A 27,646-nucleotide genomic window follows, 5' to 3' on the forward strand; every position below is an offset into this window, starting at 1 on the left:
ACTCTTAGCCCCACCTACATAACAGGGTGTTTGTTGTGTGTGTGGGGGGGGAAGGTAGAGGAGATTGTGACCGCTCTGAGATTCGGAGTATTGGACGGGATATAAATCCAAAATCCAAAATCTTCTACCGGGGCATGGAGGATGTTCAGAGAAGCAGCTTGATAGCCTACCTCTGCCTCCCAACCCTGGTATTCACTGGAGGTCTCCTGACCAAATACTGGCCAAGGTCAGCTCTGCTTAGCTTGCAAGATCAAATGAGATCAGGCTTGCCTGAGCTATGCAGGCCAGGGCAGGGACCTTTCATAGTTTAAAAACAAACAAGCCGCAGCCTCTGTCACTCTAAAAATCCTAAAACAATTAACAGTACACAATGACGATTACAGGATGGATTTAAACTTCTGTTATGTACAGATTTTCAAACAAACAAGATCAATGGAAGTCCAGGCTGCAAAACCACAGATGTCAACAGCTACATGTCTGTAACAGGCTTGGCTGGTTTTGCTTCCTCGATCTCTTCTATCAGCCAGCGGAACGTGCGGTGACGGCGTAGCACTTCTATTGCTTTCAGCTCTATAGGAGTGCCGGAGATGCCCAGATCCTCTAAGCCAGGAAGATCAGGGAACCTCATGTCCGTGGTATGGAACTTGAAAGACACAAGAGATTAAAGCATTTTGTAAGCTTGTCCAACATCTCTTTACAATTCAAACCACTTGAACTAAGGCTGTCATCAATCCACCACCCATCAGACTGGAAATACTATTTTGAAGGTGCCACAAGGAGATAATGCAAAAAGTTTCCACACACCCTTGATTTTTTTTTTTAATGCAGTGCATTTTGACTTCCCAAGTATCTTACCCTTTGGCGATTAAACTCGACTACCTCCTGTCCGACAAGAACCATCAGACAAGACAGGTGGCCAGATTCTGTGTCCAGGTCCTCAAGGAACGTAAAACACAAGGCAGATGGACTAAGTTTTAATTTTCTATCTAATTTTTAAATAAATTTTATGGCTGTCTTATCCCATTTCTTTGTTACGGTCACAGATACCCAATTTTATGAATGCTTCTGATGGTTTTATTCCACGTGTTGTCGCTAAATGGTTTGTATGAATTGATTAAGTGTGCTGGTCACTGACTGTAACAATAACTTGACTTGACTCTCATCGGTGTTTCCTTAGAAGTCAAAGCACAGTAAATACCATGGGATTCCATTCCAAGCAAGCCTGCACTAAGCTGATCGAGTGGGCAGGACTGAGAAGATCCAGACTTTCCCACTCACACTGATGTCCCCTCACAGCTTTGTTGCAATCCTTCCAAAATCACCATACCAAAGCAGGTTCTGAAAGCCTGCATGCTGAAGAGTGCTACATGACAGTACTACAATGCTGGAGGAAGCGAGGGAAAACACCCACCTCCCAACAGCAACCAAGCCAGAGCACACACACCCTATGTGTGAGACCCCAAAGTCGAATTGGTAGAAAAAAACAGCTCCCCCCACCACAGCAGCAACCATATCGAACAACTGCCTCTAAAAGGGTGGAAGAAAAAACTGTGGCTCTCCCAATGAGAAGTCTACTTCAAGCTGATATATTTCCAAAATCCCGTTAATTCATAACTACTGCAAAATTAGAAACTGCCCAAGCAATTCTAAATAAAACAAGAACTCTATGACACTAACACTAGAGCTAGGCACCAACCAGGTTTTGGTAGTGGTTTGTTTGGTTTGTGCTGGGGCAGCACAACTCGCCAGTGAGCTCAGAAAGCATTTAAATGCCTTCTGAGTTCACTTGCAAGAGTCACTGCAGCTTCTGCGGGAGGGGGGGGAGGGTTCGCTGAACTGGCTTGCATCTAATAGAATGCAAACTAGATCAGCAATTCCTTTTGCTCCCTTCCCGCCTTCCGCCCGGTGAATTTGCTGCTTGCACTTTAAATGGGTTTCGACAGTGGACACCATGTGGGAGTGAAGTCCAAGTGGCAAATTCCCCTGGAAGTGGCGAATTCACCACTTGGATTGCGTTCTTGTGCAGGGCCCCCTTGCAAAACACATTTAAAGGGAATGCATAAGCAGAGTCCAAGAGGCAAATTCGCCCGGAAGTGGTGAATTCGCCACTTGGACTTCATTCCTATGTGGTGCCCACTGTCAAAACTCATTTAAAGGGGTTTTACAAACCCAAACCAGTTCAAAAACCACAGGTCAGAATTGGTTCATGGTTCATTTGATGTCACAAACCAGGACAAATTTCCTTTTCCTGGTTCATGTCCACCCCAAATTAAAACTCTAGGGCAGGGGTGTCAAATATCCATACCCACAGGCCAAAACTGGCCCACCGAGGGCTTTAATCAGGCTCTTGGGGCTCTTTTTCCCCCTCTCCCGCTGTCCTGTCATCACCCTCTGAAGATTGGGAGGCTGCCAAATTTCCCAGATCCTTCTGCCTTGTCTTTGCTGGCTGCAGTAGGAAACAAAGCTGCAAAAAAAAAATTGTGGAATGGATTTTCCATTAAGGTCTCTGGGCCCAGATAGTCTATCTGGGTACAGAGACCTTAATAGAAAATCCATTCCAAGTTTTCCTTGCAACTTTGTGTGTGCTGCAGCATTCCTATGGCCATCTGAAGTTGTTGCTTCCTGGAGTTATGTCCCTACAAATAAAGGGTTGATGCTTTGAGCCAGCTTGTCTCTTCTGAATGGACCTGAGAACTGGTGCCTAGTGAGTACTCTAACCTGGGAACCCACAGCCAAAAGGGGATATTACACTGCAGTGCTGTTCTGAGTAGACCTGGGAGGCTGGGGGAAGCTTGCAATGCCCAGCCATTTCATGTTTTCCTTTCTGCCTCACCCCATCCCCTCCCTGGGTACAGCAGTTGGGACATGGAGATGTTCACTCTTGATGTTTTCCTAAGCTCACAGCATTTTATATTTTTAGTTTTTGCTGTGATCCTTGTGCTTTATTTTAAAATGTGTGCTTTATTTTAAAAAACCAAATTTCCCCATCTTTCCATTTTATTGCCAAATTCCCCCATCTTTCAATTTTAAACAAAACATTGCAAGAGTTTTAAGCATGTTTGTATTTTAAGTTAAAAAAAATATACCTTTAATTGTGTTTGTGTCCTTTTATAAAGTTTATATCTCTGCTACCTGGCATTTTATGACACACATGGCCCAGCCCCCCAAAGTCCCATTTATGTCAGATCCAGCCCTCATGTGTTCGACAACCCTGCTCTAGGGTGCTAAAAAATATCAAAAGTTCTTTCAGCCCGGACCAGTCAAAAAGAACACATGCAAATGGACAACTGCAAACCCAAACCTACCCGATCCACTTTGTCTCTGGTTGTCCATGGTTGAAAGGGGTTTATCTCAAAGAATCTTGCACATAAACTGTAATCCAAAGCAGTAAAAGGAGATCCATCACAATTATGAGTTTTGATAACAGTGTACTCCCCACTCCCTTGAGGAGCAGGGAAAGTGCAGAGGGGAATATTGGGCTGCAGCACGAAGCAAGACAATGGAATGGTCAGGCAGAACAAAAGCAGATACTGGTAACAGGATCCCAGAGTTCCCTTGCCAAAGCGGCAGGGGGGGGCGGGAACTGTAGAAAGTCCTTTTCTCAAAACAGGTCAGACAGAAACAGTGCAAAATTCTTTCACGAACTTTCTTTTGCTGCCATCCTTGTTTAGGACCTAAATGAAGACTCGATTTTAGAAATGCATCCCTCTTATCCAGGACCATCCTCGTGGTTGTAATACAACACATGTTCTAAATGCCATCCCCCCAGAACCCATGTGGAAATAAACATGAGTCCCTCATGCACAGAGTACATTCTGTGCAAGGTAGAGAACATGAAAGGTCCCAGATAACAGAAAGGGAAAGCAGGGTATAGATACCTAAATATATTAAAATGGCAACTATACATTATTTGTGTTTCAGGCTCACCAACTATAGTGAAATTTAAGGACCTCTTATCACAGTTCTGATTGTACCCTGTAACTGCAAAATCTGTGATTGACATGACTGACAAAATAAAAGGAGAGAGAGAGAAATGCTACACTTACTGATATAGAGGACGAGGCAGCGGATACGGGAGATAACCTCTGTGGAGAACCGAATAAAGATAACGTACCAAGTCATATAGCAAATATCTATGTGGGCTGCAAGGAGGGGAAAGCAAAGCAAAGTGTTAGTTCCCACAAGCTGTGTTTCTTGCAGCCATTCATACTGATGTGTATGTATGGTAATATGGATAAGGCGTTTAAGAAGATAACATGTGAACCCCATTTTCAAGTGAAAATTACGCATTATCTGGCTGTATAATAAAACATCTTATCTTTAGGAAGAAGTTTTGAGAAATGGAAACCAGAACATGACTAAACATATATTCATGTTTCAGTACATGGTATTCAGTACATGGGATCAGTTACACAAGTTCTTGATGAAGGATAGAAAACGACTCTAATTGCTAGGTGAACAGTACTAGTGGCATGAAAGCTCAGTGCGTATGAAGCAATCTTCATGAGCAACAAAGCGAAACTGCTGTAAGGATGGTTCTTTGAGATGCACAATGGTGAAATCCTGGAGACCTCAAGGGAGCAGGGAAAGAATTCAAAGGTGCACAGGAAGCTGAAGCCAAAAACATCTGTCAGAGAGGCTCTGCCCTAAAAAAACCCACAACTTTGATGGAAACCACTGTTGCCAATCTCCAGGTGAGTAGCAGGGGAGCCCCTAAGGGTTCTGTGATTAAACCAGCCTCCAATATAATCAACAAATTTTCATTGAAATTTATAAAGGAAACATAAACAACCACTTAAAGCAGTGAATTGTACATAAGGTGAAGTCATACAGTATGCTCAGTCCTTTATAAGGTTTAATCACAGAACCCTTAGGGGCTCCCCTGCTAGTCATTTATCTGTGATTCTCTATTCATATTGGGTTATTTAATCTCCAGGTGAGGGCTGGAGATCACTCAGAATTACAACTGCTCTCCAGATGGCAGAGATCAGCTCCCCTTGAGTTGTGTGGGGGGGTGGGGAGAGTGAATGCTGAATACCATGATGATGATGAATTTTGGAGGCTGTTGGGGGGGAGAGGGAGAGTGAATGCCGACTATCATGATGATGATGAATTTTTGGAGGCTCTACTGTGGTATAGCTGCTTTCCGTTTGTGCAAAAAGCTTGAAAAAGCTCTGTGCGAAACAGGGGCACTGGTACTGACCTGTAGCCTTTGGATTGTTCGCTGCATCTTTCATTAATATGGATTGATTGAACACTTATCAATTTCATCAGAACTTTCTTGAAGAAGTGTGGCATTAATTGCTGAAGAATAATGGGACTGGTGTTCTGATGTGCAAGTTCCTTGGACTTTATAAAATTGAATTACTGCACTAATGATACGTGAATATATTATATATTTTGTATTCAGTTGTTATTCATTTTGTATTTTTTGAGGCTGGGGTTCATGGGAGCATTGCTTTCTATTCCTCCGCCTGTTTTGCCATGATTCTCTTGTTGGGTTACTTAATCTCCAGGTGAGGGCTGGAGATCACTCAGAATTACAACTGCTCTCCAGACGGGCAGATACCAGTTCCCCTTGAGTTGTGAGATGGGGGGAAAGTGAATGCCTTCACTTGGGTGGGTGGGCAGACAGCACCCAGAGCCTCTTTCTAGAGCCCATTTTATTTTTTCTCCACAAAGGGCCTTATTTCTAAGCATGAGATAATTCTAATGTGAAAGATGGCTCGTTGCACAAGATAAAAATATGTTTATTATCAAGTGTTTGGGCTACTTCACAGTGCAATATGTTGTCCAACTGAACTGTTCCACCCTGAGTCTCAACAAGAAAGATGGGCAACTAATGAAGCAAATAAGCAAATGCTGAGCACTAGCCCACTGCTCCTAATGCAGCACGACACCCAGAACAGGCTAAGCAAGAAGCTGTATCTTATGGCCATTTCACGTGTTATGGGGAGGCCACAGATTCCTCTCAGATTTTACTCAGCTCTTCTTCCTTGGCTCATTTATCCCTCCCTCTCACATACATAAAGAGTTATCACCAGGGCTCTTTTTCTAGCAGGAGCTCCTCTGCATATTAGGCCATGCCCCCCTGATGTAGCCAATCCTCCTGGAGCTTACAGTAGGCCCTGTACTAAGAGCCCTCTAAGCTCTTGGAGGATTGGCTACATCAGGGGGACATGGCCTAATATGCAGAGGAACTCCTGCGAGAAAAAGAACCCGGGTTATCACACACTTTTTGGGTTCTGACACCCCCTTCCACACACACACACACACACACACACACACACACACTGCCCATTTATTTAAAAACTACAAACACCAGCACAATTTTAACAGAAAGGAAGAAGGTATTTTCATCCACCAATCTTGGTACCCAGCTCTGCAAAACACCCTACAGACTATAAATTGCAGAAAGTCTCAGAACAACCAGCAAATTCCACAGAACAATCAGCACAGTCAACAACCATCTTCCTTATCTTCAAACCCCTTCCACCCTTCCCAGCAATTAACACAGAACAATGGTCACATTCAACAGCCAGTTTCCTTATCACTACCCTTCCAGGAAGCCCCACCAAACAATGGGCACATCCACAAACCAATTGCCCTTTCATCACACCCCCTCCAGCCTAGAAAAAGCAGCTCTCCAGCAGCCCTGGCCCCACTCAATGCACAGCAGCCAAGAAGGTCTGAGCGCCTGCTCCGGCTGCAACGCCACTGAGGATGTTCTCCGCAGCTGAGAACGAAACGTCTGGAAGGAAAACTTTCTCCAGTAGAACACGGCACTTGAGCCCGAAAGAGTCTACAAACCCTAATATTTAAAAACTGTTTGGATAAAAGTCTGATGAAAGAACCACTAACTTCTGAAGCCCGGGTTTATAACAAGATCATTTCTGTTTTGATTACCCATTCATTATCACTTCTTATTTCTGAAAACTCCAGCCTTACTGCCAATGTTCCTGCTTAGCTGCCTGATCAAAGTTCCCCAAATAGGTTCAGAGACAGTGCAAAGCCTTGAGTGAACGCAAACCAGTATGGCTTAATTGTGGCTGCAACCAATTAGGTGAATTACAAAACTGGAAACTCACTCTGGTCGAATAATTCCAGATGATTGCTAACTTGAGTTTTTGTAATCTGCATAAATCTATTTCTCTCTGTCTGTCCCATACACACAACCACACAATCTGTAGCACTGTAACACTGCAGTATTGATCAGAGACACCAAATAGAGAAAGATTTTGTGGTTTATGGTTAAAAGACTAACCTACCCAGCCAATGCGTAGGTTTTGCCTTTAGCATCAGGTTCCTTAATGGCATTAATTATTGCCTTGGCTACATCAACCACCTGTGGGTTAAAATGTTCAAGAACAAACATCAATATAAACTGCAATTTTGAAAAAAAAAACCCTCTCTAAAATGGACATTTTTGCCTAAATACCTACATAGATAGGCTGTTTCACTGTTTTCTTGCCAAAGGAAATCAGCGGCACACCCAGAAACCAGCGCATGTCTAAAGAGAGATGGATAAGTTACTTGGGGAATGCAAACGTGGCCATTGGGGATCAAAGAAAAGTTGCGTGGAGGGAGGCTGTCAGGAAAACACACAACCATACCTTAAAATGTCAACATGGGAATCAGCTGCATATTAAAATAAATAAATAAAAGAACACACTCAGAAAGCGGGAACTGCATCTGTCTGAAGGGAGAGGGAAATCCTGTAGAATGGCCAGAAGTGGCAGTCGGGTTCCCAGCCACTAGATTTTGGCATGTTGACCCATATAAATTTAATAAATATGTAATGACGCTTAAGGTCCATTTCATGCCATATTTGCTTTCACTAAATTATAATTCAGGATGCATTTACAGTAGTAACTAATGATGGCTGTACAATGACACGTACACAGACAGTTGCCTTATTCCAAGTCAAACCTTTGGTTCCTCAAGTTCAGTCTTAGAGAGAGGACTCTCCATGGTCTCTGGTCAAAGTTTAGCACATCACTCCTCCCCAATTCTTTCAGTCAGAGATGGTGAGACTGAACCTGCGACCTTCTGCACACCAAGCAGATGCTCTGCCACTGAGCCCTTTCTCAAAAACACTGAAAGAGAATAGTGTCCTGAACACACACCAACACTCAAATATACAAATGAATTATGAAAAGGTTGAGGAAAACTTTCTGAAAGCATTCTCCCATTTCAGATTAAGAAAAATGCTTTCAAATTCAAAACAATAAGCTTTAATTTTCAAGAGTGCAAGATTTGGAGTTTCTAAAATTCCGTTTCAGCTCCAGTTCAAAAAAACCTCCAACTTCTGCAATGTGTGCTATGATCACCAAAGTTCAAAACAGCAAGCCTTTCATCTCTCAATTAACGCAACCAGAGAAGACACTCCTCCTGCTGATCTCAAGGAATGAAAAGAGATGGGAGAGGGCAAGGTCTACATTTTGAATAAACAAAAAGGCTTGGCAGAGCTTTCAATGTTTGCAGTACTAGAGTCGCAAACTCAGGAAAACAAGCGTTACAAAGAACCATTTTAAGAGCTGCAACTATATCTCCGGAAGACAATGGCACCAGTTTAAAGAAGAAATAAACAGGGCTGGGCTGCAGATCAGAACAAGAGCATCTGCTTGGCACGCAGAAGGTCATAGGTTCAACTACTCCAGTTAAAAGAACCAGATAGGAGGTGAATCGTGTGAAAGACCTCTACTCGACGCCCTGTAGAATAACTGCCAGTCAGAGGAGTCATTAAATTCTACCATGTCACAGGCTGGCATGAGGAACCAGAGGCAGATTTAGGAGCCATGGAGGTGAGATTCCACCCCTTCCTCTCCAGCATTATTTTCCCCTTGACAAAGCAGATTTCGTGCTCCAGTAAGTGCATACTTGCATAGTGGTTGAAAAACGTGTCCTCTCTTCCAAACATTTCTGCAGGCTTCATAATGATAGCATCTGGAAATTCTTCCCTCACAATCTTTTCCCCAGCAGCCTGTTATCAAGGCATTAACAGAAAAGGAAGTTAGTATTAATACTTCGCAAGATGATGTTTTGTACATTCTCTTCTACAAACATAGCTTACAAGCCATTTATATCTTGATTTTATCACTCCTGAAACTGCTATACTGAGTATTCTGTACTGCGCTAAGTATTCCATCCAGAGTATTGTTACGAACATGTTCAGCATGATGACTAACCACATCTAAGGACAGAAGGCAACACACAGAAACAAAAATGAGGCCACTCCAAGGCTTTTTAGAACAGAACCTGAAGATCATCAAGGCTGTCAAAGTTGCCAAAAATGGGGCCTGCAGTCATAAAGTACATAAAAAGGTAAAGGTAGTCTCCTGTGCAAGCACCAGTTGTTTCCAACTCTGGGGTAATGTTGCTTTAACAACGTTTTCATGGCAGACTTTTTACTGGGTGGTTTGCTATTGCCTTCCCCAGTCATCTACACTTTCCCCCCAGCAAACTGGGTACTCATTTTACCAACCTCGGAAGGATGGAAGGCTGAGTCAACCTGGAGCCCGCTACCTGAACCAGCTTCCACTGGGATTGAACTCAGGTCATGAGCAGAGAGCTCCGACTGCAGTATTGCAGCTTTACCACTCTGCGCCACAGGGCTCTTTAAAGTACATACCTAATCATTAACTATATAGTTATATACTAGTTTAAATCAAGCTTCATTTTTGGGGGGGGGAGGAGAATCTAGAAGCCAGCTCAAAAATATATTTCTTCATTTTTTGCTCATCAAGGTTTTAGATTTTATCAATCACATTTTCTAATTTTTCTTCCAAATCCTAGCCTTTCCCAGAGTTTTTCATAATTTTATAAATGCCATGGCAAGAAGGCTACAGTGTATAAATAATTACAGGGGAAATCCCCACTGAATTGCCTAAATGAAAGTTTACATTTACAGGGCTTTTTTTGAGCAAAAACGCAGTTCCGGCTAGCTTGGCATCAGTGAGTGTGGTCTAATATGCAAATGAGTTCCTACTGGGCTTTTTCTACAAAAAAGCTCTGTGTGAAACAATGGTAATGTCTGGGGGTATGGCCTAATATGCTAACAAGTTCCTGCTGGGCTTTGTCTACCAAAAAAAACCCCTACATTTAATCAAGGACTTTGTGATTAATTACTTTTGTGTCATACAAATATTCTTAATTATAAGAATATTATAAGCCAGTTTTGCATTTCCAAGGATTGCTGAGAGATGCTATGATAAAATCAGTTGTCGAAAACAGCAGGCGCTGTGATGAAATCCCAAGATGCCACACTGACCTGGGATTTCTCCAACAAACTGAATCTAATTTATTTACTTGGGAAAGTATTCAACATCTTGAGGAGGCAATCTCTCAGCGGCTCACCTCTGCATGCAAGGCATCGTGAAGACAATGAAAAAGAAAACTCCTACAGCCGCAACGGTGAATCTCCTTGTTGGATTAAACACTAACGTAAAGAGAAGCCAAAACGCTAAAATAACAAAACAGAGAAAGAAAACCTGCCCGCCACGCCCGAATGTGCCACACAGTACTGCAGATTAATCTAAAATAAACATTTTTTTAATATTCCTCCAAGCAAGTCTACTCCCCCAAGGCAATTAAACAATACAAAGGAGATCACCACATGCACACCCCCTCCCTAAGCAGAAGTCAGATGCGGTCAAAAGCTTGGGCAAGAACAACCTGATCTAGCAGGGAAGGGCATTCCAAAGTTTTTGCCACGATGCAAAAGGCTGCCCCTAGTAGCCAACTGACTGTTCCTGACGCTGACAGCAGCCACAGTCAGGGCCCAGAAGATGCTTTTGACATACACGAAGGTCTATGCAGGAGCAGGAGGGTCTGAGCACAATGTCAAAATCAGCATTTTGAAGTGTGTTTGGAACTGGGCATTTTTGAATTTCTGGGCATTTCAAGGGTGATTAACATGTGGAATTCACTGCCACAGGAGGTGGTGGCGGCCACAAGTATAGCCACCTTCAAGAGGGGTTTAGATAAAAATATGGAGCACAGGTCCATCAGTGGCTATTAGCCACAGTGTGTGTGTATATATAAAATTTTTTGCCACTGTGTGACACAGAGTGTTGGACTGGATGGGCCGTTGGCCTGATCCAACATGGCTTCTCTTATGTTCTTATGAATTGTGCCCAGAAACAAACTGATAGCTGGTATTAGTTTTAACTATTAACTATTATCCTGCCTCTCATCGTGGCTCAAGGAAACTTACAAACCACGTGCAAAATACAGTTCCAAATAATACCACACATACCTCTGCATAAGATGCCTGTGGTCTAAACCCCATAAAAAGCCACGGGCAAAGAAAACAACTTTACAGCGGCTCCTCAATATTTCTAGCAATGGTGCCCCTCTTACCTCCACAGGGAGCCCATTCCATAAAGTGGGAGCTATGATGCAAAAGGCTCTGGTTGATACCAGGGAGGCTACTTTGGTTGGAAGAACAACCAGTAGATGCCTGAGGATTAGAGTTGGTGCACAACACCAGTTCCCAACCTTTCCAGGATGCTGACCCCATTCAAGTCTGGCCCAAGGGTTTTTTGGTGCTCGAGGCAAATTATGACCTTGGCACCCATCTAGTTCAGCTTTCCATTTTCTACAGTGGCTAACCATATGTTTATGCGAAACGAACAAACATTGTGGAAAGGGTGCAGCTGCCTCCACTATGAGCCGAAGCAAGTGACATTCTGACATACACAGCCTTTGCATATGGAGGTTCCAGCCTTTGACCTCCATTATTCCTACAAATCCCACCTATGAGTCTAAGAAACTCACTCTAGTGAACATTAGGACATGTTTTACTTAGAATCAGAGGTCATTTTGCAGAAAAATAGGTGGTGGAGCTCATCCAGGGATTGTTATGCAGCTGCACATACTATTCAATGGACAAGGAGGTGGAACTCTCCGAAAGGTTCAGGAGCTGTGCTCCTGTGAGCTTCCACTGAATCTGAGGCCTGATTAGAATCATAAAGTTGGATGGGTCATCTAGTCCAACTCCTGTGTAATGCAGAAACTTCACAAATACCTCACACACACACAAACACACATCCCCAGTGACCCCTGCTCCATGCCCAGGTGGTGGCAAAAAACAAACAAACCCAGGATCCCTTGCCAAACTGGCCTGGAGAAAAATTGCTGACTGACCCCAAAGTGTCAATCAGCATTTCTCTGGGCGTGTAAGAAAGGGCCACAAGAACTAGGCATTAATGCAACCCTTCCCACCCTCCTTCTTATGATCTGCCTAGTTCACAGACTCAGCATTGCTGTCAGATGGCCATCTAGCCTCTGTTTAAAAACCTCCAAGGAAGGAGGTTCCTCCCAAGGAAGCTCGTTCCACTGAGGAACCGCTCTGTCAGGAAGTTCTTCCTAATGTTTAGCCAGAAACTCTTTTGATTTAATTTCAACCCCTTGGTTCTGGTCTGACCTTCTGCACCATCCTCTATACAACAGCCCTTCAAGTACTTAAAGATGGTGGTCATATCACCTCTCAGTTGTGTCCTCTTCAGGCTGAACATACTCAGCTCCTTCAATCTCTTTCCTCATAGGACTTGGTCTCCAGACCCCTCACCATTTTTGTTGCCCTCTGGGCACATTCCAGCTTGTCTATATCCTTCCTAAATTGTGGTGCCCAAAACTGGACATAATACTCTAGGTGAGGTCTAACCAGAGCACAGTAAAGTGATACCATCACTTCATGTGATCTGGAAACTACTGCTGATACAGCCCAAAATTGAATTTGCCTTTTTAGCCAGTGCATCACACTTCTGACTCATGCTCAGTGGCGTAGGGAGGGGGGACGGGGGGGCGGGTCGCCCCAGGTCTGGGGGGTCTGGGGGGCCCCTTGGCATTGCCAGGAGGCCCCTCAGAAGCCGGCTGCCTGGCGTCCCCTCCGCCAGGAAGGACTGAGGAGGCCGACATGTCCGACAACAGCTTTGACCGGACTCCTGGCGCGGGTCGAGGCCGAGGTAGAGGCAGCAGCCTGCTGGCTCCCGAGAGCGGGGCCGGCTTGGGCATAGGCGTCGGGAGCTTCGGCGGCCCGGATCAGCTCCTCAGGCAAAGCTTCCCGCGCCATCAGGAGCCGCTTCGGCCGCCCAAAACATCCCCGCCGGGAAGCAATGGTGCCTCAGGTATAAGTGCTCGCGCCCGGGCGCCTTCTTCCCCTCCCTTCGTTAGAAACGCTGCAGCCGAATCGCAGCTTCTTGAGGCCGAGAGGCTGCCCGGCTTGCTGACCCGTCGGGAACCCTTCCCCCCTGGGCTCTGAAGCCACCGCGAAGCCGGGGTGGAAAAGGATATTTCCCTTTCACCCCTTTTCTTCAAGGGAGCACATCTTCGAGGGTGGGCGTCTCCTCCCCTCGCATCTGTATGTTGTTGTCGCTTAGGGATACCTACATTTTCTGGCCAACTTCTAGCTTCTACGTACTATTGTTGCAACCTGCTAAAGCGGGCCTTTGTACGGAGCTTTTTTTCAAAAAAATTTTTAAGGGCCTGCGTCGCGACTTGAGTGGTGACATATGTTTATAGTTCAAAAGACTGAGGGCATCAGGTACTACTAAATGAAGTACCTGGCAGCGCACATTGTTTTGCAATTTCATTATGAGTATATTCAAGAATAGCCTCGCTGAAATGGCCCCTTTGAAATCGATTTTGCCAGTGAAACGGCATTGGGGGAGGGGGAGGAGTGGAATTTGAGTCATGATTTAACCGGACCAAAATCAATGTGTTTATATGATTTCCCCTGATCCTGTTTCTCCTGTTGGCAGTTTTTTTAAAAATGGCATTGAGGAATCACATAGATTTTGGGATGTAACCATTGCTTAATCTACATACTGATAGGTAGTGCAGTATCATTGCACTCTAGCAGTCATTTGCCTGTTGGTTCTGTTGTCAGCAGTGTTCCCTCTAAGCTGAACTAGCTCACAGACTTTTAGCCTCCAGCTCACAAATTTTTGTCTTAGCTCAGGAAGGATGACCCCAGAGCACACTAATTTATGCAGTAGCTCACAATTTGAATGCCAGTAGCTCACAAAGTAGAATTTTTGCTCACAAGACTCTGCAGCTTAGAGGGAACATTGGTTGTCAGTGCAAGAAAATCCAGTTGGAGACAAATGCTGTAGTGTAATAATGTGCATATGCAGCCTGTGATATTGTTCTGTGTTTTATAAAAACCTTGATATCCCATAGTGGCATTTGTAGAAATGACCCTCTGGATTCATATATTTGAAAGACCCTAGATTCAGGTGGAGTAGCCATATTGGTCTGAAGCAGCAGAACAAAGTTTGAGTTCAGTGGCACCTTTAAGATATACAGTGGTGTAGGGAGGGGGGGCGGGTCGCCCCAGGTCTGGGGGGTCTGGGGGGCCCCTTGGCAATGCCAAGGGGCCCCTCAGAAGCCAGCTGCCTGGCGTCCCCGCCGCCGCCACTCACGTTGCTACCGAGATCCTGGAGCGCCACGTTCATGCTGGCGATCATAGGCGAGGAGAGGAGCTGGGCGCCGCCACTGCCTAGCGCCGGAGGCAGCCGGGGCCGAGGCGGGCGGCTGCCGGGGCCATGCTGCGCCGCTCCAACAGGGGGCTCTCTCCGCCCGCCTGCGAGCCCAAGGGCCTCCCTGCCCTGCCCTGCGCGCCACGAGGAGGCGCCGCCAGTTGCTAGGGCGAGCTGGTCCTTGCCTCCGGCGAGGCAGCCCAGGGAGCACGCTGCTGCGCTCCACGCGGCGCGCAAGGGGCCTGTGCTGCTGCCGGCCGCCGAGGTCATAGAGCGGGAGCCGGGGCGGGGGTGGCCGTGCCCCACACACGCGTCCCCGAGACCTGAGGGGGCCATGGGGCAGGACCCCCGCAGCAGCCCCGTCGCCAAGGGGGCTTCACTGCACCTCCACGTGGCAACCCAAAAGACACACACAGGGATGTAATTGCAGGGGTGGCCCACGGCAGCTCTCCAGATTTTTTTTTGCCTACCACTCCCATCAGCCCCAGCCAGGTTATCAATTACATGACCTAGATCGCACCAGCAGTGCCATCTTGGGGGGGGTGCCGCCCCCAAAGTGACACCACTTCCTGTTTCCCCCCAAAAAAGTGGTGGCCATTTTGGGGAAGTTACATCACTTCCTGTTTCCAGCAGGGCTCCCTGGCAAGTGGTGGCCATCTTGCGGAAGTGACATCACTGGAAGTGACATCATATCCTGTTTCTGGCGGCGTGCACACACGTAGGGGGGCCCACATAAATCTTGGGCCCCGGGCCCCCAAAGCCCTAGCTACGCCCCTGCTCATGCTCAGTGTATGGTCCACTAAGACCCCTAAATCCTTTTTGCACATACTTCTGCCAAGACAAGTCTCCCCCATCCTATAATTATGCATTTGATGTTTCCTACCTAAATGCAGAATTTCACACTTATCCCTATTAAAATTCATTTTATTTGTTTTAGTCCAGTTTTTTCCAGCCTGTCAAGATCACCCTGTATCCTTTCTCCAACTGTATTTGAGACCCCTCCCAATTTAGTACTTGATCAACATATATATGTGGTGAAGAAAAAAAATACCAACTAATGTATGACACAGAAGATACTGTTTCTAGGGTTAGATCTTGGTTTCCAAAATACAAAAAGGAACAAGGCACAGGGTAGTAACAGCCATTAGGGAGAGCTGGCCTGAGACCTACTTTCAGAGATTTGTGAGCCCCCACCCCCTTTTGGGTCCCATTCCACAGGCTGAGAAACTGATATACAAGAATGAATGGGAAGGGAGGGCCTTTTAGATATTTGGATCCTTCCTAGGCCATATAGACCATGATTTAGACCAGGGGTGGCCAATGGTAGCTCTCCAGATGTTTTTTGTCTACAACTACAATGCTGGCTGGGGCTGATGGGAGTTGTAGGCAAAAAACATCTGGAGAGCTACCATTGGCCACCCCTGAATTTTAGACAAAAGACGAAATGCTCTATATATTTCTTGTTTGGCGTCCATCTATTGGGCAGGAGGGGGAAGTGAAGACACCCGAATGTTTAAAACTCTCTTTGGCCATGAATTCATTTTGAGTGAGTCTCATCTGGGTCCACTAGAGACTGTGGCTTAGGAAGGCCTACCTGTGAAGATTATTGCATGGAATTTGGTGTCTGGAACACAATCCAGCATTCTGAGAATGTTAGCTTTCATTTCTAAATTGTTTCCAGCTCTAAGAGTTGGGGCTCTAGCCCCTCCTTCTTTATGAAACAGTTCTGCATTTGAAAACATTTACTTTGCAAAATGGCACACAATACATGTTATTTACTTAGGTATGCCTATTTCTAATTTCTTCCAATTGTAGAATTTGGGCTTAATGATTAGGATGTTTGTTTGTTTTTAATGAACAGAACATCCACACCTTTGGATGTGTATCTGAACATGGATGGGGAGAAAAAGTCCTTTCATTGCAAGGGAAAGACAGCCAGAAAACAGACCAAGGGGGAGGCAGAGACCAAGGATACCAGAAGATTATGATGATGTTGGGTTTATATCCTGCCCTATACTCTGAATCTATCAGAGCGGTCACAATCTCCGTTACCTTCCCACCCACCCCCCACAACAGACACCGTGAGGTAGGTGGAAATGAGAGATCTCTTACAGCAGCTGCTCTTTCAAGGACAACTCCTACGAGAGCTATGGCTGACCCAAAGCCATTCCAGCAGCTGCAAGTGGAGCAGTGGGGAAATCAAACCCAGTTCTCCCAGTCTGCACACTTATCCATTACACCAAACTGGGAGAAAAAGAGGCGTTTCCAACCTCAGGATATTGGGCGGTGGGCTTACAGTGCCCCTTCTTTGTAAACAATCTCTTTGAGTAATTCAGATTAAAGCTGTATAAGCTACCCAAACTGGACAATGGTGCATCTCTAGTTCACAAGAAGCTAGCATAATACTACTCAAAGACCAGTGATAGAGAAAACGCGGTAAGAACAAATCCTTGGTTGGATAATTATCCTTGTCCTATTTCATCTTCCACTTCATTTTAGGAAAATTTGGTCAGAATTTTGGATAGTGTTGTTTCTCATCATTACACTGTACAGAAAAAAAGACTCAAATCCCTCCCCCCGTTTCTTAGATTATGCCTGCAAAAGGGCACTTGGACACTTAAAAACATACTGTAAAGAAGCTTTAACTGGACACTGCTACTGAGGCACAATTCCCATGTGTGGAATTCACTCACAAATGCCTCCTTCAAACCTCAAAAGGGGGACATGGTCGCATCTCACTCCAACATGCCAAGCAACCCTTAGGAAAGGAGGTTGGGTTCGATGGCTCTGTGATCCTGAAATATCTCCTCGGAGTATGCAAAATATTTTGGGTTCAAGCAGGGGCAAAGAAAGCAAAAAGGGGAAGAGGCTGTGATTCTGTTCCTAATATTCTGGAAGTAACTGCAAAGCAGCAGCACCTGAAAACAAAACTCAGTGACCTACTTTATTCCGGAGGTATTTAGAGGGGCTCCTCCAGTCTGCATTCAGGTGAGACACATGAATCAATTTTTCTACACCCGCTTCTCTGGAAAACCTGGCAATATCCCTGGGGATGTTAACGAAAACGTCTTCAAACTTGAAGTTTCTGAAAGAAGGGGGAAAATGATTACATGAGCACTTTAAATCACTGACAGATATCACGTGACAGCCACACTGATGTAGCATAACAGTGGGAGGCAAAAGAACAGACCTTGGCTGCTTTTATTAGGGGGCCCCTAATTAACTCGGTCTTAATTAAGCCAGTCTCAAAGCATCAGCCAAACCAGCATGATACAGGGACTGGAACGCTTACCTGCCTGATAAAATGTGTTGGAAGACATCAACTCAGTAAAAATAGAATTTTAAACACAAGAAATACACTTTCTCTGTGTTTTTTATTCTGCCAGTTTCCAGAGCACCCTAATATGAAGCAGATACCCTGTAATGCCTATATGGCTACAGAGACCTTATGGGTCCACATAAGCAGTCAACACACATCTTGATCTTTCAACATTCCACGAGTACAAAGCCTGAGAACGCAAGTGTCATAGAAGCAAGGCCACTTGCTTTCCCAGTATACAATTTGGCAAGGAGAATCTATCTTGCAGAATGTATAATTTGGACACTGGATGAAGGCTTAGATCTGTTTCCAGATTTTTTATGCTGAGCAAGGAACCCTGTCTGTGATCAAGGTGAACATACAAAGCTGTGGTCTATCTCATCAGACCACTGATTGATCCAACTCTGGATCCTACTCTAGGAGGCTGCAGCTCTCTGGAGAAAGGTCTTCCCCGACACCCATTGAGATTTTTTTGACTGGGAATGCAAGGGAACCTTTGCAACGCAAAGCATGCCTTCTACCGTCAGACCAACTCACACACCCAATACACCTGTGGCTTCTCCTTTGGACAGCTTAGGTAAGGGTCCAATCCAATGCCAAGCAAAACAAAAAAAATCTTCATGCACTGGGGGAAGACAATGATAGAAGGACATGGACAAATCTCCCTGAGAAGGGAATTCATAAGTTTCAGTGTCATGGCAAAGAAGGCTCTTTCTTGAGAACCAGTTTGATGTGGTAGTTAGGAGGGTGGACTCTAATCCAGCAGAACCAGGTTTGATTTCCCACTCCTCCATGTGCACCTGCTAGTATGACCTTGAGTCAGTTACAAGTTCTCTCAGAGCTGTTCTCTCAAGAGCAGTTCTTGAAAGAGCTTTCTCAGTCCCATGTACCTCAGAAGGTGTTTGTTGTGTGAAGGGCAACGGAAGGAGATTATAAACTGCTCTTAGACTCCGAGTGAAGGCAGGGCTATAAATCCAATCTCTTCTTGTTCTCGTCTTTTCTCAGGTTGCCACCCATCTAGCCTCAAATGGTGGGGGCACCTGAAGCAGTCTGGACAGGTACATATGGGAGTGGGCAACTTAGTGATTAACTTGCAGATTCCAGGGGTGTCAAAGTGCCCACTTTAATTAGTGGGACCCAAACCAAGGATGAGTTATGCAGCACCCATCTGGCACAGATATTAAAAATGAAAAGGACCGCTAACTATGACCACTAGATGTAACTCATATATCTTAAAAGCTTCTGAAGCAGCCATGATCCACCATGATTGAATTAATTGGTTCCTACATTGAACACATTGCTGAGATCGGGTCCAATCATCAACCTATTGGGTTTGAGAAAGAGCCACAAGAAACATGACATCTCTCATCCAGAGAACGCGTCATTTTTAAGATTCTACTTAGTCCACTCTCTTTCAGAAGTGAACATCAAGTTGGACATTAGAAATTATTGGAGTGAGACTATTGGAAGTTGGAACTGTATCTTATTGTGCTTTCATACATTGGATTGTATTAATACCATTTTGGAGCTGACCACAAACCAAACAAGACAGAGACTGGATTTTTGTATAGAATAAATTGCAATCGAATGCTTTTAAGATATATGAGTTACATCTAGTGGTCACAGTCAATGGGCCTTTCCATTTTTCATATCTGTGCCTACACGCATCTATCTGGCAGACTGAAACTTCTCTGAGAGAAACCATTGCCAGGCTAGAGAATGGAAACTGAGAAGCAGAGAAAGTATCCTGGGCATCCTTCTGCGTGTGGCCACTGGGGGGGTATTGATACAGCAGCGTACATCTCCCAGTATTAGATAAAACTAGGAAAGAGTATTGACATGTGCAAGAGGGAGTGGTGATGGTGCTGCATGCATGAGGGAGGGTGCTAGAGTACATGGTGGCAAAGGCAAAGAAAGGGTGGTGTGCAGTCACACACTTGCAAGGGAAGAGCAGCCTACATATTCAAAACAGAAAGGCTGCTGCTCTATACACCTGGGAGAACGTTACAGACATCTCCCATGTTCCTTAATATCCATGTAATGAGATTGTCCACAATTCTGAAATAGGCTGTCATCGGTCTCCTGAAGATACCCCACTATCTATCACTCTAAATAGGCCATCGGCCGCAGCTGTCTCTGTTCTGGCCCAGTGTCCGAATGCACTGATCAAGCAGCTGAGGGAGAACAAGCTGAACCCAAGTGATTCAGAGGTGATGCTGGCTAGGAGGGCCACTGCTTTGATAGGATTTTGCTTCCTACCATCAAGAGTGTGTAGCTTCTGCTGAAATACGCTGTTAAGAGCTTGGGAGTCTTGCTAGATCATGATCTTGCAAGAATAGGTTCCATGTTTATATTATATAATAATATAAAAATTACTGTTGCATAAAAATATATTATATTATCATTATTATTATGTTAGCAAAAAATGCACTTTTCCTGCTTTGTCTAGTTTGGGAATCTGGCTCCCTATTTGCAGATATCTATCTGGCCATCCTGATCCATGCTTCAGCAGTCTTGAGGCTAGATTACTGTAACATCCTCTACATAAACTGCCCTTGATGTTAATCTGGAAGCTACAGCTGAGTGCAAATTCATTCAAGCATGGAAACTGTAAGAGCCTCAAATTGCTCTTTTCAGCCCAAGGCTACTTGACCCTGGAATGTCCCACTCTCACCCTGGGGAAGGAGAGATAATGGATTAAGGGAGGGGAAAATGAGGGAAACCTCACAAAAATATGCAAACTGTAAGACTTTTCCTTGGAATAACAAGCCCAGTGATGTACTAAAGACTTAACCCCACTACTGAAAAACTTTTCATGGGATTTCAGTTTCTTCTTACTAAACACAAAGGCTATCTCAACATATCTAAGAGAAAGAAGACCGATACCTAGTTTCCCATTCTCTTCCAACAAGATTGATGACGACATTGCTGTGTTCAAGGGCTCTTCGGATAGAATCTTTGTCACGTGAGTCCCATTCCTGGTAACCATAACACAAACCACACGAGAAATTAAACTCTGCAAAACACACACACAAAGATTTTACAAAACCATCTCTTACTTCAAGCTAGTCTGTCTTTATTGTGTCAGCAAATAAGCCATAGTAACGATTCCATCAAAAAAATTTCTGTCCACATGTTTTCATAGGAAAAATGAAAATAAATAGTGATCATTTAAAAATATATCAAAATAAAACCACCTTGCAATCCAAATGGCTAATGACCCAGACTCAGCCGTGCTTACGCTAGTGTGCCCCATCATCCGCTTTATGGCAGCAGCAAAACAAACCTGGACATTTGGAAACGAGTGAATTTATCCCTGCCTGTCAGTCATGGTACTAACCTACCCCCTGCATTGTGCAGGGGATTGGACTAGATGACCCTGGAGGTCCCTTCCAACTCTATGATTTTACCCTAATACGACCTTCCTGGGAAACTAGATAGAATGGTCCTCAGCATCTAATATTGGGCCCTGGAATGTGACACGGGACAAATCCTCAAAGGACCTTTAATCACAGGAGCAGACTCTTCCACTATATGGGATCCCACTGGAGTGGCTTTCTAAAACTGCAAGTGGTAGAATCTCTAGGCATGCCTTAGTGAAAACTTTTCTGTATCCATAATTATATCAGTAAAGTAGACTAGAAGAATCAGGACAGGAGGAAATGACTGCCTGTAAAGAAAGGTGGTTCTCAAGATGCCTACTAATCCTACATTAGTTTGAACATTCTGGTCAACAAACTTTGCTTTACTAAAAGTTTGGCTGCATGGAAACCAAGGCTTCTCAAGTATTCTAGGAACCCAAGCCTAACCATAACTTCACTACAAAACCACACCATGAGCTAATGGGCTTTTTCACATTTTAAGAAAGCAGCTTCCTCCACCCACACCCTCAACCCTGGGGTACCACCAACAGAAGAAAACTTCAGAGTGCCTTTTGGTCGTGTTATTATAACTCGTTATTCACTTTATTTTTAAGAATACCATTAAAGAATGCTGGGAAAATGCTGAGACTACTTCCCAAATTGGTGCTCCTGACCCTTGGCCACTGTAGCAGACACATCTCTCACTAGTTTTCTTAATCTTTCCCATGAACTCAGTTTCCCCTCCAGGGCTGGGGAAAAGGAGTCGGAACATACCAGGGCCCTATCCATCAGCTCCTTATGCCCTGTGGCATCAGTAGGACAGTCCTATCCCATTCCAAGAGGCAAAGAGTCTCCCAATTTCAGAATGATGCAGCTGGATTAAGAACAATCCTCTCATGCATGAGCTATTAATTCACGGATGGATCCACTTCAAGATGTCATGCCACTTGCCCATAACTGTTTCTCATGGCATGGGAGAATGGGCAATGGAGGCACAACAGCTAAGGAGAAAGTAAGGGGCAGATATCCCTTTCCTAAGCCAAACAAGTATAGGGAGTCTCATTTCCTTTTCCTCTCAATATGGGGTTGGAGAGGAAAGCCAAAAGAACATAAGCATCAGTGGGTGAAAGCTCTGCTGCTGCAGGGGCTGCCAAACACATCTGCCCTGCCCTGTCTTTCCACATATGTCCACCCTACCTATTCTCATTTCTTACAGTGTAATCCTATGCAGAGTTGCTTCAGGCTAAGCCCATTATTTCAATGCCGGAGTAACGGTATAGAATCCCACTGTAAAGAGTTAGGCGGAGGGCTGACTAGAAGCCAGTGAAAGCTCTACTCCCATGTAGCTGCTCAGGAATAAGAACAACAACAAAAAGGAACATGCAGGTCACAAAGTCCAAACTAGGATGATCCTCTACTTTAGAGGGAGAATTGGAGTCTCTCTGTTCTTGGGCTCTGCCCTCTTCTAGAGGACTTCATCCACTGCTGCCTGCTTTCCTCTACTAAAAATGAAGAATGGATTATAACAGGGTCATGATAAGTTGGCTGTGAGTTGACAGCACTTCCCACCACCAAAAGCCAGAAAGACCTACCATAAACAGAAGCTGTCCGAGATCACCCATGGGCCGTAAATACATCATGTCATATGGGTCACAGCGATAAGGAATGATGACCTGGGAGCCAATCCGCCCTAAAATGTTCAGGAAGGGGTTTGTTTGTTTGTTTGCTTAAGTAGAACTGCAATAAAAGACTGAGAGGAAGAGTACTAAATTCCTGGCACTCACAAAAGCTGTCATCAGATACCTAGACAGTAATACCTGACCATGCACATCTAATGCAATCAACATCAGTTTAAATTTTCTTTACAGTGGCTTCTTTTTTTAAGTGAGCATTCACAAGTTGCACACTAGGCATGACATGCATTATTTCATGTTTTGTTGCCCTTAAAGCACAGCAATACTTTCCCATCATGGCCAACCAAGGCCCGGTAAAGGCACCAATTCATCAGTTTATCCTCTTCTAACCCCTGTTAGGGCAAACCAGTAACTGAGAACCATGAGTTTCAAGGCCAAGCAATGGCTCTGGACAAGGTTTTGGGAACCTGCTTTAAGCTACTCTAAATATCAAAAGTAACCACCATATTTTAGGACATTTTGATTTGTTGTTTTTTGCCAAGCCCCCAAACATTACCCAGGCGGCCAACGACATATCGACCCAGAAATCCTGTGGCTCCAAAGACAGTGGCCACAATGCCACTGACAGATGAACGCCCACTCTTTCCATGAGGAATCACGGAGTAATGAACGTCACGTTGCTGCTGTAGAAGAGGTGATGTTGATGCAGAAATTCCATTGCCTAAAGCACAAGAAAACAGGACACCCATGAGTGGGTTGCTGCCACATGATTATCCAGGGGACTCAGGGGACCAATACCATTTTATCACCAAAGCAATCTTAGCTTTTTCTTAGCTAAGAAAAAGAGCACACGTGGTGTTTAATATCTCTCAAAACAGCTACTCAGAAGCTAAAGATGGAAATGTTGACAAGCACAGTTGCCCACCACTGGTCCAAGGGCCTATCAGCCAAATATTACATGGAGCCAATAAATCATTATGTAGGCTGTGGCTTTCCAAATGGATGACCCCATGATGTAATGAAAAACAAGAATGAGAAACCCCTGCATCCCACAAGCAGGAGGAGACACCCCGGGCGACGCACTGTAACTACAACCACATCTGAATGGGTCGGCTTGCTCAATCCATTTAATTTCAGTTTAGACAAAAACTACAAGCTACCAGAGGACAAAGAAAAGCCTGTGTTTACACAATTGAGAGATTTAAACTAAATTAAACTTGCATAGCCTGTAAACCTACATAATTTCATCCCCACCACATCATAGCTGACTTATGGCAACCCCATAGGGTTTTTAAGGCAAGAGACATTCAAAGATGGTTTGCCATGGCCTGCCTCCAGGCTACGATCCTGGTATTCCGTGATGGTCTCTCATCCAAATACTAGTCGGGGACAACCCTGTTTAGCTTCTGAGATCTAACGAGAATGGGAAAGCCTTGACTATCCAGATCAGGGCCAATTTTTAATTTACACTCCAACTTTCAATCAAATTGAAGTTCAAAGTGGCTTACAAAAATCAGAAGCCTATATAACAAGAAATAAAACCTAACTACAATACAGTTATAAATGATCAAACACATTAGATTCAATCTGAGTGGAAACTAACAGGGTTTAAAAAAAAAACAACAACTATAAATGTCAGAAACTGAAACAAAAAGAGAAGACTAAAGAAGCACCTATACATATTAATCTATATACTTTAGAGCCTCTTGCTGTATATTAATGATGCGGACTGATTCCAATCATTAACAGTTGCCATCACGGAACAAACATCTCTAATCTATCTTTTTCCATTCCATAAATAAAAACATAACAGGTTCATTCATTTTCATGATAAACTAATCTTATCTTAGTGAGTCCTATCTGCTAGGTACAGTTTTCATATTCCATTCTGGAGAACTCAACTGCCTAAGAGCCATCAGTAAATTCAGTATCAGACTTCTATACTTTGTAGACAATGTTTTTGGCTTTATACCAGTTAGTGATAATACAGTAGTTTGTATAAATGTGTATGTATAAATTTCAGAGGTGAGGTAAGCAGCACCCTACATGAATCATCCATCCAACAGATACAGATTGCGTGAATTGCATTTCACTACACTATGTCTGTTTTTATTTTTTCATATTATGTTTATACTGTATTCTGGTCGTGAGATTGTAATAAACTATGATGATGATGATACAGAAGTGTGTGGAGCAGGGAGAATTAGTCTGGTAGGGGGAAGGGTAAGATGGAGGGGTCACTCAGTTAAGGTCTTGTCCCTTGCTTGAGTCCCTTTCCCAGTCAGCAAGACACAATAGTCGCGCTAGCAGAAAATTACACCTCAAGATCCTGTTATTGAATGCCCTGTGATGACACCTACAATCTGAGAGAAATTGTTCCGATGTGCATCACAAAGAACTAGCTAGATAAAGGGTTGATCGGTCCCAGTTATGCCCTTCAGGTTTCTTGGCACAGCAACAGCCAAAATTTAATATGTGCCTTAACAAATTTACTCTGGTTCTGGCTGTCAGCCTAAAGATTTAGGCACCAGACTCATTTTTCAGCCTTCACGGTTTTAGATCTTAATGACAATATTTTCTTTCTGCCACCAAACTCTCAAGGTTTATCATCATTTTATTCAAACAATAATATGACAAAACATTGTGATACATAAATAAACATGGGGGTAACCCTGGCTGTTGTAATAAAACATCAAAAATATTGCTGAACAATAAAACAACAAAACATAAACAAAAATATTGCTGAAAATACTAGGCATTGTAATGAAATTTCTTAGCCATCATAGAGCCCGGGCACCTTGTTTTTGTAGAGCACTGCCTTAACAGTAGAGGAGGAAGCTGCTGTAGTCCATCATCCATCCACCAGACTCACCAGAGTCTTCTATTCAACTCAGAATAGGGAAGACTTCAGTAATCCACTAATCAAGTTCTGACCTCTTCCTGGTACAGTTAGATTCACAGCATCACCAAGGGCCCAGAACTCATAGTCCACCTTAAGCAGCTAATGGATCCAGATGAATTTACAAGGAGCCTTTTGGAGTTTCATGTCAAGATTGCTGGTGCTTCTTTCACTGACCAAGCCAATTTCTGGAATTTGGAGCCAGCTTGAGTAGTTGGTACTAGATGTCCTTCCCACTTTTCAACATGGTTTACTTTAGAGCTAAGGACTCTGGAGCATCTTTTACACCTCTAATTGCTAGGGCTAGGATATTGGGAGGACTGGGATTTGTAGTTAGCTTGTGAAAAACAAAATATATCTACCATTCCCAACAACGGTTTGTGCACACCTGTGCATTCCTAAGTCTGAATGAGCCAAACTGAATGAGCCAAACTGAAATATGCACAGCCAAGAATGACGGATGAACCAGATTTCTTGTGTTTTCTTTCACATGCAACAGAACTGTATTGTTAAAATAAATTCAGCATTTAAACAAATCAGTAGGGTTTGTGTCAGCTAGGAACAAGCAGAGCCAGTTCCAGCAGCTCTATCAGCAGTGTAAAAGCACCCTTCAGTGGCAACAATGACTGGGAACTTGAAGTGAGTTGCCAGTTCTTGCCTCAAAGAGTGTGAGCATAGTTATCAACTCAGGAGATTCCTGGAGATCTGGGGGTAGTAGCTGGGAAGAGGAGGGAGCTAAGCAGGGATGTGATACCAATACAATCCAGCCTCTGAGGCTGCCTTTTGCTCCAGGGGAACTGATATGCACAGTCTGGAGATCAGTTTTCTGGAGAATTCAAAGCCCCACATGGAGCTTAACAAACCTAAAGTAGCTCCTGCAGGGCTCACTTGCAGCTTAGCAGACCCTGATGCCAGTGTCCCGCTTTTAACTTCTCAGGCCACCCTGATGGAAACAGCCAGGGCTTGCCAGGGCAGGGCGCCCCAAAGCCAAGGAAAGCAGCAGGGCTGCTGATTCTTTTATGCAGAGGCGGTACTGTAGTGGGTGGGCAACTTCACTCCTCTCTTTGCTTGGCAAGCCGTGTTTTGCCACCTTTGTCAATGCACTGAGATTGGAAGCCATCCCCTGCTGATAGTTTAACCTTCATGGCCTTGAGTCAGTCATAGCTTTGGCAGAGGTTGTCCTTGAAATGGCAGCTGCTGTGAGAATCCTCTCAGCCGCACCTACCTCACAGGGTGTCTGTTGTGGGGGAGGAAGGTAAAGGAGATTGTGAGCCGCTCTGAGACTCTTGAGTGGAGGGTGGAATATAAATCCAATATCTTCTTCTTCATACGACGAATGTCGTGATTGATCATGACCCATTTAGAAGCTTAAACAAAAAACGCGAGATAAACGGAACAAGTCCCGGCGACCTTCTTCAATCTTAGTGCGCTCCAACTAGAAGGAACACCCTCCCACCCTCGCTTTTCAAACACCCGAAACGGGTCTCCCCACCCCCGAAGAAGCCATTACAATAAGCAGCTTCCCACAGCCAAGGGAAGAGGGCAAGCCCTACGGCACCTACCAGCCCTTGGCAACAACAGGAGCCGGTAGGGAACCCGATAACAGCGGACGGAGGCCGCCATTTTCTCCCAGCCTCAACATTCAACTCTGACCCGTCAGGCACTACGAAAGCCGCCCGAGGACAAAAATCTCTCGCGGGGGGAAAAAATTAAATATACAGTACGCATGCGCTACAAAGGAGAGTCATGGGTGTGTTCTTTTTCTTCTCAAGGAGATAAATAAATACAGCTCCGCCCAGAGGCGGAAAGGGGGTGGGGTTAGGGATGGCGGCGTTGTAAATACCCGGATGGCAGCTCTGGTTCTAAACGAATGTGAAGAAGGAAATAAATAGAGGATGGTTGGGGGCGGGGGTTCTCGTTAGTGGGGCGAGCCCAAAGGGCTAATTAGC

At 44.5% G+C, this 27,646-nt stretch overlaps 1 protein-coding gene across 1 annotated transcript; it reads right to left on the bottom strand.

The window, feature by feature from the left end:
- Nucleotides 1–371: 371 nt before the first annotated feature.
- On the bottom strand, nt 372–27,560 carry NDUFA9 (NADH:ubiquinone oxidoreductase subunit A9). The gene is made up of 11 exons (XM_060253594.1): nt 27,260–27,560; nt 23,355–23,519; nt 22,757–22,854; nt 20,689–20,780; nt 17,427–17,568; nt 8,881–8,983; nt 7,443–7,510; nt 7,269–7,345; nt 4,047–4,142; nt 3,306–3,372; nt 372–643 (listed from the first exon to the last, which is right to left on the bottom strand). Exons 1-11 carry the CDS (start codon nt 27,318–27,320, stop codon nt 470–472), a joined length of 1,143 nt encoding a protein of 380 aa, XP_060109577.1. The 5' UTR covers nt 27,321–27,560; the 3' UTR covers nt 372–469.
- Between the last annotated feature and the right edge of the window lie 86 nt (nt 27,561–27,646).

This window comes from Heteronotia binoei, chromosome 14 (assembly GCF_032191835.1).
Source record: "Heteronotia binoei isolate CCM8104 ecotype False Entrance Well chromosome 14, APGP_CSIRO_Hbin_v1, whole genome shotgun sequence".
NCBI lineage: Eukaryota > Metazoa > Chordata > Lepidosauria > Squamata > Gekkonidae > Heteronotia > Heteronotia binoei.